This window comes from Pongo pygmaeus, chromosome 18 (assembly GCF_028885625.2).
Source record: "Pongo pygmaeus isolate AG05252 chromosome 18, NHGRI_mPonPyg2-v2.0_pri, whole genome shotgun sequence".
Taxonomy (NCBI): Eukaryota; Metazoa; Chordata; class Mammalia; order Primates; family Hominidae; genus Pongo; species Pongo pygmaeus.
Window position 1 is genome coordinate 44178639 of NC_072391.2, and position 13457 is coordinate 44192095.

At 35.7% G+C, this 13457-nt stretch overlaps 1 protein-coding gene across 1 annotated transcript in view; it reads right to left on the minus strand.

Moving 5' to 3' along the window:
- Positions 1–6309: 6309 nt before the first annotated feature.
- The window catches only part of ITFG1 (integrin alpha FG-GAP repeat containing 1), a 300100-nt gene continuing 292952 nt past the window's right edge, over positions 6310–13457 (minus strand). The window contains exons 16-18 of the mRNA XM_054452904.2: positions 12691–12773; positions 9812–9929; positions 6310–6714 (exon numbers count right to left, since the gene is read on the minus strand). Of these exons, the coding sequence (XP_054308879.2) occupies positions 6655–6714; positions 9812–9929; positions 12691–12773 (261 nt within the window). The 3' untranslated portion in view covers positions 6310–6654. The remainder of the gene's footprint in view (positions 6715–9811; positions 9930–12690; positions 12774–13457) is intronic.

Here is a 13457-nt window from a genome sequence, read left to right on the forward strand (position 1 = left end):
TGTTAATCACCCTAACTTTTTTTTTTTTTTTTTTTTTGAGACAGAGTTTCACTCTTGTTGTCCAGGCTGGAGTGCAATGGCATGATTTGGCTCACTGCAACCTCTGCCTCTTGGGTTCAAGCAATTCTCCTGCCTCAAGCCTCCCGAGTAGCTGGGATTACAGGCTTGCGCCATGATGCCCGGCTAATTTTTGTATTGTTAGTGGAGACAGGGTTTCACCATGTTGGCCAGGCTGGTCTCGAACTCAGATAATCCACCCGCCTCGGCCTCCCAAAGTGCTGGGATTACAGGTGTGAGCCACCATGCCTGGCCTAATCACCCTAACTTTATTATTTTGTTACCTGGTAGAGCAGGTCCTTATTCTTTTTCAAGATTTCTTGGCTGTTCTTGGTCTTTTATATTTCCGTGTACATTTTAGAAACCTCTTAGCAAGCTCAGCAACACAACACCCCGTTGGGATGAGTGGAGTTGGGAGGGCTTTGACATCTTTACAATTTTGAGTCTTCCTGTCCATTAACGTGGTACAGATGTGCATTTATTGAAAATTTCCTTAGTGTTTCTCAGAAAAGTTTTATAATTTACCAGACAGAGATGTATGCTGCATCTTGTGTTACATTGATTCCTAGGTACTTGACTTTTTTGATGCTGTTATAAATGTTACCTGTTTTTAAATCCCATTTTATAATTGTTCATGCTGGCATATAAAAATGCAATTGATTTTAGAAAGTGCCAAACTGTTCTCTAGAGTGTCTTTCCTATTTTGCATCCCCACCAGCAATATATGAAAATTCTAGTTTTTCCTCATCCACATTAGCACTTTGAATTGTCAGTATTCTTTGTTTTATCCATGAAAGCATTCTTTATTCATGATAGCTATGTAGTGGTATCTCTTCATAGTTTTAGTATTCATTTCCCTAATGGCTTATCCGGTTGAACATCTTTTCATATGCTTGTTTGCTACCCATATATCCTCTTTAGTGAAGTATCCTCAAATTATTGCCCACTCAAATTGTTTTTTATTTTTACTGGTGAAAAGATGTCTATTTAGAATTAGCCAGCTGGACTCAGTTTAGATGATTCCAATTTTGTTGGCAACATCTAAAGCATCATAAGCAGGAGCCAGTCAAACACATGCCTTCTCTCCATTGGGCCTGATTGATCAGGCCACATCAGTGTTACAGAGCTTCCCCACATCCTGTTTGCTCTGGTGCTTGTTGGCTTTGCCATCCACAGTGACCTCAAGTGTGTCGTTATCTTCTGTCTTCTTCATGGCACACTCAATGGTCAGGGGGAATCAGGCAGAGTGGTCAAGCTCATTTCTCCTGGGGGCACTCTTCTGACGACATCTGGGTTGTCTCTAGAGCTGTAGTGTTTTGGGGTGCTGGAAGGTGGGTGAAGTGCAGATACTCCTTTTTGTGTGTGGCTGTGGATGCTTTCCAGCACTGCCTTCTTGGCCTTCAAAGCTTTTGCTTTGGTTTCAGCTTTGGGAGAGGCAGGAGCTTCCTTAGGTGTCATCTTGAGTTTTTGTATTGTTGAGTTTTGAGAGTTCTTTATAGATTCAGGATACAAGTCTGTTGTTGGATATGTGATTTGAAAATATTTTCTTGGCTGGGCACGGTGGCTTATGCCTATAATCCCAGCCCTTTAGGAGGCTGAAGCAGGTGGATCACTTGAGGTCAGCAGTTCGAGACCAACCTGACCAACATGGTGAAACCCCATCTCTACTAAAAACACAAAAATTAGCCAGGCGTGGTGTTGCACACCTGTAGTCCCAGCTACTTGGGAGGCTGAGGCAGGAGAATTGCTTGAACCTGGGAGGCGGAGGCTGCAGTGAGCTGAGATCACACCACTGCACTCCAGCCTGGGTGACAGAGCAAGACTCCATCTCAAAAAAAAATTTTTTTGTCTTTGCATATATAGCTTGTCCATTCTCTTGGAAGTGTCTTTGTCAAAGCAAACATTTTTAATTTAGATGAAGTCACATTTATCAGTTTTTAAAAAGAATCATAACTTTGGTGTCATTTCTAAGAACTCTGCTTACCCCTAGTCTATGAAGACATTCTATGTGTTCTTTTAAAGTTTTATAGTTTTACATTTTATATTTAAATTTATGACCCACTTTGAGTTAGTTTTTGTGTAAGGTGTGAGGTTTAGATCAAGGTTCTTTTTTTCTCCTTTGCCCTTCGTATTTATGGCAAATACAGATGAACAATTGTTCTGACACTATTTGTTGAAAAGACTGTCTTCCACTTAGTAACTTTTACATCTTTGTCAAACATCAAATGTCTATATTTGTGTGTTTATTCCTGGACTCAATTTTATTCCATTGGTCTATGTGTCTCTCTTTGTCAATACCACACTATCTTTATTACTCAAGCTTTATAAGTTTTAAAGTCACATAGTTTGATTTCTTCAACTTTGTCTTCTTTTTCAACATTGTTTGAAACTAGTGTAGTTTATTTTCTCTTTCATATAAGTTGCACAAAATCCTGTCCATGTCCACAAAAACACACTGCTAGGATTTTGATAGGGATGGTGTGAAATGTACAGATCACTTTGGGGAGTATTGGCATCTCCTAATCCATGAACACACTGTCTTTCCATTGAAGTCTTCCTTGGTTTCTTTCATCACCTTTCTTCTTTGTTAATATGTGCACTTAATGTTATAAATACCACCCCCCAGCACTGACTACCTCCTACAAATTTTGTTATGTTGTATTTTTCATTTGGCTCAAAATATTTTAAAATTTCCTTTGAGACTTCCTCTTTGACCCTATGGTTATTTAAAATATCTGGGTATTTTCCATGGATCTCCCTAGTTCAATTCTATTATAGTCTGATAATCTACTTTGTATGATTTCTATTCTTTTAGATTTGGTAGGACTTGTTTTATGGCCCAGAATATGGTCTATCTTGGTAAGTGTTCCATGTGCTCTGAAAAAGACTATTTTGCTGCTGTTGGTTAGAGTGTTGTGTAAATATCCATTAGGTTAGATTGACTGAGTGCTTTTCAGGTCAGCTCTAAGCTTTCTGATTTCCTGCCTACTTTTTCCTTCAGTTACTGTAGAAAAGTGTTGATGTCTCCCACTTAAATCGTTAGTTTGTCTGTTTCTCCTTACAGGTCTGTCGGTTTTTACTTTTTAGTTTATGAACACTTAGGATTTTTATGTTAAGAAGAGGGGACTGATCTTGGGTGAGTCTGCTCTCCAGATGAGGCTGGCAGATGAACAGTGATGACACTCCCAGAAATTAGGATAATAAGTCCTTTATTCTTGATGCCGGATCTGGACACTACACCACAGCATCCACCAGAAGGAATATTTAGGGTTTTATTTCTTTTTGAGTATGTTTTGGTGATATTTTCCTAGGAATTGGTCCATTTTGTATAAACTTTCAGATACATTGGTGTTGGGAACAGGCCCCCCAAAATCTGCCCATATACTGGCCCCAAAACTGGCCATAAACAAAATCTCTGCAGCACTGTGACATGTTCATGATGGCCATAACGCCCACGCTGGTAGGTTGTGGGTTTACCAGAATGTAGGCAAGAAACAACTGGCCCACCCAGGGAGGAAAACTGCTTAAAGGCGTTCTTAAACCACAAACAATAGCATGAGCGATCTGTGCCTTCAGGACATGTTCCTGCTGCAGATAACTAGCCAAACCCATCCCTTTGTTTCCCATAAGGGAGACTTTTAGTTAATCCCGTTTCCCATAAGGGATACTTTGTTAATCTAGTATCTATAGAAACAATGCTAATGACTGGCTTGCTGTTAATAAATACATGGATAAATCTCTGTTGGGGCTCTCAGCTCTGAAGGCTGTGAGACCCCTGATTTCCCACTTCACACCTCTATATTTCTGTGTGTGTCTTTAGTTCCTTTAGCGCCGCTGGGTTAGGGTCTCCCCGACTGAGCTGGTCTCGGCACATTGGTATAAAGTTATTCTCAAAGTCTTCCTAGTTTTAATAAATAGATTATCTGTAGTTATACCCTTTTCATTTTTGATACTGGTTATTTGTACCAGTTTTCCTTTTCTTGTTAGAGGCCTTTGGGGCAGCCTGTGCCCTATAACTGATGAATGTGGGAATGTAAAGGCCCAGCCTTCATATTCTAACTTGGGACAGGTTAGGAGATAGGAAAGGTCATCCTATCTCAGAACTCGATGTAGGGTTGTATGAGGCATTCCATTGAGAATGCATCACAGTTCGATTTTTCTGCCTAATTTTGTTTCCTTCCTTTCCCTTGTACAGTTGTGGATCAAAAGCACTCCCTAATCTACTATCTATTTAATTAGCCTTTTAAAATAACTGGTCAGGTGCAGGTAATCACAAGGGCTGGTTTTAATTCACCTTTATCCTGAGGAGTAAGCCCTTAAGTATCCTAGATCAATCCCAGGTATACCATTGAGGTCTGCTGGACACGATTTAAGTTTTTGTTTCTTTTTATGAGGTGTTCTAGCTACTTGCAAGGATGGGGAAATGTAAAGAGCTAGTTCAAATAAATGGTGTATTAACATATTTACAGTATCTTCAAAATGATTATGAATTCTTAATTACTCTTCCTAGCTCCCCAAAGATGGATAACACTAACATATAGTCAGTGGGAAAGAAATCTCAGAAAATAACTGTTAGTTTGTCACTGTCATGGGAAATGGGAAGGAAGAAAAACAGCACTTATCAAGCATCTTCTATGTACAAACTGCCATTTCAGACTCAGAGCAGTCCTTGAAGGTAGGTATCACTCATTACCTTTGTTTTACAGATGAAGAAACCAAAGTTCAAAGAAGTGACTGATTCAGAGTCATGAAATCAGAGAGTTGGGCCCTGAATCCAGACTGGTCTGACTTCAAAGCCTTGTTCTCTTTCCACTGCAATATTCAAAATCAAAACCAAGGTTTTTGTTAGTGATTCTCAATGTTGTGATACATTTTTTACTTGCTGTCCCTTAATAAATGATATTAAAGTTGCATTTGGAAATACAGAAGCAGTATTAATATCACTGATTGTAGTTTTAATTGTCATTAACATTTTATTTGTCTTGTAAACTCTGACTCACATGAGTTTGAAGACTCAGACTATATCAATAATGATCCCAATTATCTTTGAGAAAGTGTCACATAGTGCCTGGGACAGTGCTGTGGGTTGATAACTAGTGAATTTAACTGAGTATTACAGTCAGGAGAATCCTATCTTGCCCCTGACCCACAGAGAAGCAGTGGGCAAGTCACCTTACCCTGGTCTTCCAGTCCAGATAAATGCTTTCATAAGCTCTAAGGTCTCTTCATGCTCTAAAATAATTATTTAAAAACTCACTGAAATACTTTGTTTCAATAAGGAATATTTATTAAGAAGACATGTTAACATGCTTAGATACAAAGTAAAAACACATGCCAATCTCAGTGAACTGTAAAGAAAAAAATAAGAACAAAATTGTTTTCAGAGAAATTTTTGTGTTTTATAGGCATCACATGTCCATTTGCATATTAGAAAATTACTAGCATTGATAAACTTTTTTTCTCAGTCTTAAAGTCTTTTTAAAGTAACTTTTTGGAAATGTGAAGTTCACAATACAAAATTTGCATTGAAGTCTGAATGTAAATTATAGACTTCTCCAAGCGTTTGAGAATAGAAATGTGATTGAAGATTTGCATTCCCAGATGCTGCCTACAGCAGTTTCCTTTCAAGAAATCAAATGTTCTTCATTATCACATGATAAGGATAAATTTTCGGAGGAAAATTTTTAGGACACATTAATTCTTGGAGAGTACTATAATTTTTAGTTAATATGAGCAAGTAAATCTCTATGTCAATCACCAAAAATTTAGCTTTTCCAAAGAATATTTCTTCATGCCTGAAAATAAAATTCTATCAAGTCTGTATATTTCTATAATTAGATGTGTAAGTCTAATAAGATCATCTAAAATATTAATAATGACAACTACCACATATTGACCACTTTGTGCGAGGCACCAAGCTAAGCACTTCACATACATCATCCCATTTAATGTTTACAATAACTCAAGTGAGTATTATTAGCCCCACTGAATAAACAAGAAAACTGAGGCTTACAGAGGTTAAACAAGAGCTAAGTTCAAACAATGACTTTGTAAGTGGTGGAATTAGGAGTTTAAGGCAAGTCTTACTGTGCTACCAAGTCAGAGTACCCGATCACTATATTGTATGCCATCAGTGAGACCCTTGACCTGCTGTGATGAAGCTGAATGCATAATGACTCCGTGATATATTCACAAAAGTATAATTTGCATCATCAGAATAAGAAGCAAGACCAAGTCAAGTGGACACAAAAATTCCTGCTCATTTAATTATTTTTATTTACACATATCTTTTTCCATCATCATGACACTAATAAGGTTATAAATACACAAACACTGGAGTACATGCAACACATTCCACAAAGGAACAAAAATGTACAGCACTACGGAATAGAGAACCCAAATTTTTATATACAAAGTGCTTTAAAAAAAAGACCTTGTGACATATTCAAACCATATTTATTTGAATACTTTCCAATAATTACCATGGAATACATCATTTATAAATAATATTTAATCTCCCCTATTTTTTTTAAGCCAGAATTTGTGTTTCAACTAATCAAGTGAACAGCCATTCCATTATGTAATATTAAAGGCAAGTCACATAGCATCAAAATGAAACCGGTGGGCTTCTTGTCGTTTTTCTCTATCATCTGCTTTCTGAAAAAGAATTTTAGACTCGTTTGTAAATGGTAGAAAAATGTTATGAAAAGACTCATTTCTGAAATACACAGTGATTCATTTTTAAAAGTCTCCAGCAATTAGCAGATAATAGATATGATTTCATAATTCAATAATCCTAGTATTTTTGTAGTTTATAGTAGCTATTTTAAAAACAATAAATACTTGAATACTTAAGGCACATTAAATACTTAGGGTCCTTAAATACTTAGCTTCTTATCATTTATTATCTACTTGAAAATAGGAATAAGCATTAGATTCTATAAGGATGAATCAATGATTGCATTTTTCTCTCATTTTTAACACTGATGTTAACAAACAAATCTAATGGCTGGGTGTGGTGGTGGCTCATGCCTGTAATCCCAGCATTTTGGGAGGCCAAGGAGGGCAGATAACTTGAGGTGAGGAATTCGAGACCAGCCTGGCCAACATGGTGAGACCCCGTCTCTACCAAAAAAATACAAAAATTAGCTGGGTGTGGTGGTGGGCACCTGTAAAAAAAATCCCAGCTTCTTGGGAGGCTAAGGCAGGAGAATCGCTTGAACCCAGGAGTGGAAGTCGCAGTGAGTCAAGATTGCACCACTGCACTCCAGCCTGGGTGACAGAGTACTAATGTACTAATTATTTTTTCATTAACTTGTCAATTTAGCAGATATTCATTGGCCCTTTGCTTCCAATATTCCCAATACCAATACTGTGTTTGGTATTTTAATATTAAAAAAACCTCAGTTTTGTATCTTGTTCTCCAAAAAGACAAATGCAAAACATATTGTATAACTGTAGTTCAAGATAAAAAGTGAAAAATGTTAGCAAGTCTAAGAGACTACTTCTTGATCCGGTTGAGGGAAGAGAAAGCTTTGAAAAGACATGGAAAGCATTTGAAAACATGGAAATGGGGAGAGTGGTATTCACTCCAAGCTGGGGTTACAACATGAGCAATCATGAGAAGGCTGGAAGGAGCACGGATATGTGAAAGGAACTGGTAAAAAATAAGACTGTGGAGTCACATGGAAGTCATATGCAGGCCAGGCCAAGGATTTTATACATAAAAGGCAATGGATATTCACTAGAGCTTTTTCAGTAGGGGAATGACATGATGAAGGCTAAACAGAATGAATCACTGGCAGCAGTGTGCTAAATGGAATGGAAAGGGGAGAGAATGGAAAGGGGAGAGAACGGAAAGAAAGACACCAAGTAGGACGTAAGAAGGGGCTGGGTTAAGCAGTGCAGTAGGAATGTAGAAGTGGAGTCAGCTGTAGAACTTCTTACAGAGGCAGAGTCCACAGGCAAGTGATGAAATCTTGTAGGTTAAGTAAGAGAGATGAAGCTTTAGAATGCTGGTTTTGAGGTGCTGTAAGTCATCTAGGTTGAGCTATCATGGTGGCAGTTGGAAATGGGGAAGGACCTTTAGAGATGAGAGCTGGGGATATCTGAAGCCATGATTTTAGATGAAATTGGCAGGCAAAGTGTGGAAAGAAGAGGGCCGGGGCAGACACTGGGGAAAGCCTGCATTGAGAAAATGGTTGAAGGGGCCAGCCTGCTTAAGTGAAAAAGTGGTTAAAGAGGTTCTGCCTCTTTGAGATACCACAGTGCTACAGGAGATACAGTATATACATGGTCAAATATATACTTGTACTTAAAACTTTAATTTTTGGCCACTGCATAATTATTGTTATAAGCACACAATGTTTATGCTGTAATCAGATCTACTGAGGAATTAATGAAATTAATTTCCTTTGCTTCACAGGTCAAGAACTATGGAATCTTTCAGATGATATTCTGATACTTCCGGACAAAGTATGTATGGTTGTCCTTGATCTTACTCTTAAGTTCAATCTTAAGGTTAATTGAATATGTAACTTCATGTTACTGTTTTTGATATGTAAAGGAGTGATTTTTTAAAAGTGACAAACCTATGAGCATTTATAGAACAACTAATATGTTCTCTTTTTCATACGTTAAAAGAACAAAGACGGTAATTCTAGCAAAATATTATTATGATGGCATGTCAATCCAGAGTGTAGGTGCAAAAAAAGAAAAACACCTTTCTTTGGGGCCACAAAGAAGCCCTTTTTTGAGGGCATTGATTGGAACCCATATACAAATAGAAACTAGATTTTTCACATATATCTAAACTGCTAATTTACAGTGATAGCCTCTTTTTTCTTCACATAAACATTGCATAAAAATCTTTTACATATTTGGGAGTTTTGTTTTCAATTATTATTTAGAGTATTATACTAAAGAACAGAAATCAGTTTAATGCAAAGAATACTTAATAGATGAAAAAGATGTTTATGGCTTTTTTCTTTTTTGAGACAGGGTCTCACTCCTTTTGCTCAGGCTGGAGTGAAGTGGTGCAATCACAGCTCACTGTACCCTCAACTTTCTGGGTTCAGGTGATTCTCCCACCTCAGCCTCCTGAGTAGCTGAGATTACAGGCTTGCATCATGGTGCCCAGCTAATTTTTGTGTATTTTGTAGAGACGAGGTTTCACCATGTTGCCCAGGATGGTCTCGAACTCCTGAGCTCCAGCAATCTGTCCACCTTGGCCTCCCAAAGTGCTGGGATTACAGGCATGAGCCACTGTGCCTGGCTGTTTATTGCTTTAGTTGTTACCTTCCACCTAAACCTCAAGAAAATAATTTAACCTCTTTTTACTCTAATTCTTTTCAAAGAGATAGCTGATAATCCTAGCTAAAGAATGTCCATGGCTTTATCAGTAGATACTGAACACACGTTCATTTTTTAAAATCATTATTATTTTTCAGGTCATTATGAAATTGTTTCTAAATGCCTTTTGATTTCTGGATGATCACTTTATTACTACTGTACTGCATCAAACTTTTAAAGTAGACATCTCTTGTGATTTGTATGAATTGATAGGAGACATTAGTAACTTCCAGGGATAAAAGAAATTATCATCAATAAAATGATGCTTTGAACAGAACTTGAAAAATGATGAAATTCTAGTCATATGAAAAAAGTTTAAAATAAATATAGTGTTTTTAAAGAGCAATGTATGTATTACTAGAATAAATTAACCAAAGTTAATGCTTCATTTAAATGAACAAACCTTTTCCTGCCAATGTAAAATGCCAATTATTGCCAAGATGAAAACACAGACACCGATGAGAGCTATAGCAGTAAGCAGAACAATGTTACTTGGTGTAAGATACAGTTTGGCACTCCAACTGTAGATAAAAACAGAACAAATTAAAATTACAAATTTTACTTAAAAGTAACAAAGTTATATTGAGACCCCAAAGCAAAATTAATAAGCAAAGCTTATTAATTAAACTGTCAATGTATTCATTAAACCATTCATTCATCAGTCCATTACAAATAAAACAAAAGCAATTAAAAATCAGATAGTGCTGAGAATATTGATGATTCTGCGGTTTATATTTTACCTAGACAACTGAAATAGAATTTTTGATGAGATATTTCAATATTTTTCATTTTCCAAGTTTGATCCTATGAGAATTATTTTTAGGTAAACATATCCAAGGGTACTTTGGACAGTCATAGACATCTTTTTTACATCTTGATTTACCTGCTTAATTTGAAAACCTGAACTCTAAAGCAAGGTAGTCACATGATCCTAGAAGTCTTCTGTATCATCTTATTTTTGACCTGTGTCACATATATAATATGACCAACTACAACATAAATGTTGATGGCTTGTGCAAATCTTCTATAATTTTTGTATCATGTTGGAATGTTTACATTACTACAATGACTTTTAGGTTCAGATCACTTACAAAATCATCTTTAGTCCCTCACTGTTGATGGCAATATACAGACTAGAGGTCTTTAGTAAATAGAACTAGTTCTTTCCTTCTGAAACAGTCCATGTAATATAGCATTTGCACACCCTGAAAGCCTAAAACTAAGGACTGTATCACCAACTCTGCATGTTGTTATATACACATAACTTTTTGTTCTCCCTAGAAATAGGTAATGGCTATATTTTTATTTTAAAAGTTTAATAAAGGTAAGACTTCTGGTAAATAGCAAGTAGCTATTGATTTATTCTGGGATAATTAAAATTTATTGATCCATAAGTTAGCTTCTAGTCAGTAACCTCAAAATACACCTCAAAAACTAAAATCAATTTGGTTTTTATTATGTACATAAATTTGAAAAGAACATTTCTTTGGAAAGAGTAAGAGAAACATGAAAAATGTTGAGATTATGGAAAAAAGCTATGGTATAATTTTCTGGAAATTCAGAAGAGTAAGTAAACCTTAAGAAAACAAATACTGTTAATTAGTTGAAAGCTACTCTTAGTGTTGTACTCATACTTAAGAAAACAGTTATTTTATGAGATGTTTTTGGTAGTTCTAATTTTAAAATAGATTTTTAGCAAATCAGGAATGTAAGTGTTTTGGTAAAAAAAAAAAAAGACAAAAGTCAATCCTCAGTTTTCTCCTCAGAGGCAGTCACTCTTACCAGTTTCCTGCATATCCTTTCAGAGATATTTTATACATGTATGAACATGTATGTGTAGATGGCTTCTTTTTAAATCACAATGGCTACTTATTATACATACTCTTCTACATTTCGCTGTTGCTTCTTTTGTTTGTTGTTGTTGTTATTGTTTTTTGCTTACCACTCCATCTTAAGAGACTGTTCTATGTCCGTGGCAGTGAAAAAAAGTCATGCTACTGAGCTGTATAGAAGTACCGTACTTTATATAGTTTCCTACTCATGGTCCAGATTTTCTAGTTTTACTGTAAATTTCATCTATAGAAAACTAACACAAACATACAATACAGGCTCATTCAAAAAAATCTGAACCAGGACTATAACTGTTTCAATGATGTCATCTTATTCCAAGCATAAGGCTGCGATAAAGCTTATTTTCTTAAGCAGTTTGGTTCTAAAGCCCATTAATCTACCATAAAATGCATCTGCTGGTATGCTGGCAAACTGGCTCTGAGGTAGACAGGGGTTGGGGAAGCCTTGTTTATGGTACTTGCCAATTTTCATGGAGTAGATTCTCCCACCATAACTGATTTCAGTGTGACTTCACTGAATAGAGATGCACAGAGTCAGCTCATGAGATGGCATAAGCTGGTTTTGGCAATCAGTACATTCGATCGAGATGTTTAATAAAGAATGAGGAAGCTGGTATTTTCAGAGGGAATGTAACAAGCAGGGGACCCCACTGGTTACATATTCATAGATAAATTCACCATTTCTCTTTGGTTATTTTCTCATATTGATATTTGTCTAGCATATTTTTCCCTATGAAATTTAAATGTTAGTGAATACTTTTATCGCCTAATTTAAAAAGAATAGAATCAATCTAGGAATTTAAATAAAAATGAACAAAGATAATTTAAGGATTTAAAGTTAAATGCTGTATTATGAAATGAATGTATTCTGTTAATAAGGATAAAAATACCTACCATTCGCTTACCACATGCTTGGCACAGTGTTAAGTATATTTCACCCTCAGATGCAGAAAGTGAGTCTTGGAGAGGACAAAGGACTGGCTCCTAGTCTTGCAGTCAGCCAGCAATGGAGCTGAATTGTTTTAGCCTACATCTATTTAACTCCAAAATTTGTGCCCAACCACTGTGGGATATATACTACTTCTCAAATGATTTATTTAAAAGATTAGTGCTTTATACAAAGATTTAGTATCCTAAAAGTTTGAATTTATAACTAGTAAACTGAAGAGCAGTTTATTTAAGCAGAATATGTATAAATCCCTAATTAGTTAACCTACTGTTTTTCTAATAGGATTGAATTTGTTCTTCATGAAAAATGTCTGGGATCTTTTATGTAAGTATGTTTAGTCATTTAAAGTTTGCCATAAGCAAATTAAGGGATGGGCACTCATGGGAACACAGCAGGAATATGAGACAGTTTAAAAGACATCACTGTATCTATAGTTCGGAGTTAGCAGTGTCTTTACCAAATCAGTTCAAGCAAGTACATTACCTTCGAGGGACATTGTGAGGGTATGGAATGACAATTAGCTGGGAATTTGGAATGATTGCAGTCCACTCTTGTTTTCGTATAGACTGGAAGAAGAATTTAAGAACATTTAACATTCAGCACATTTAAAAAACACAATTATTATTCTAAATAAATAAGGAAAAATCTAGCTACTTTGAGAAATTCAAATTCTAGGTATGGATTAAGCTATGTTTACCAATATTAAGCCAAAAATAAGGCTTTTGTGCCATCTGTTGGAAAATTTTCTCATCTTTTCGGGAAAGATTATATTTGTGTTTTATGAATTCCTTCATTCAACAAATATTTATTAGACACTTACGTAGCAGGCACTGTTCAAAGGGCTATGTACAAATGCTGCTTGGAGCTAAAATTCAAGTTGAGACTGACAATAAACAAAGCAAGTAAAATAATATGATTATACATATTATATAAATAATACACATATGTATAATCATATTATTTATGTTACTAAAATATTTATGTACATGTTAGGTGGTGAAAAATGTTAGGATGAAAAAGCAGGATAGAGGGATAGGTGACATTTATGGGAGAGGAGAGGGAAAAACTACACGGTATCTTAAAATCATGATGTGCTCTATGTAAGATAAGCTTAGGTCACTACCAATAAATTTTTCTTTATTCTTTAAAGGGAATAAAAATATTTGATTTATTTGAATTCAAATTCAATTAGGTTCAAATTATTCAATTTAAATACTTAAATAGTGAATATTAAAACATAGATTAATTGT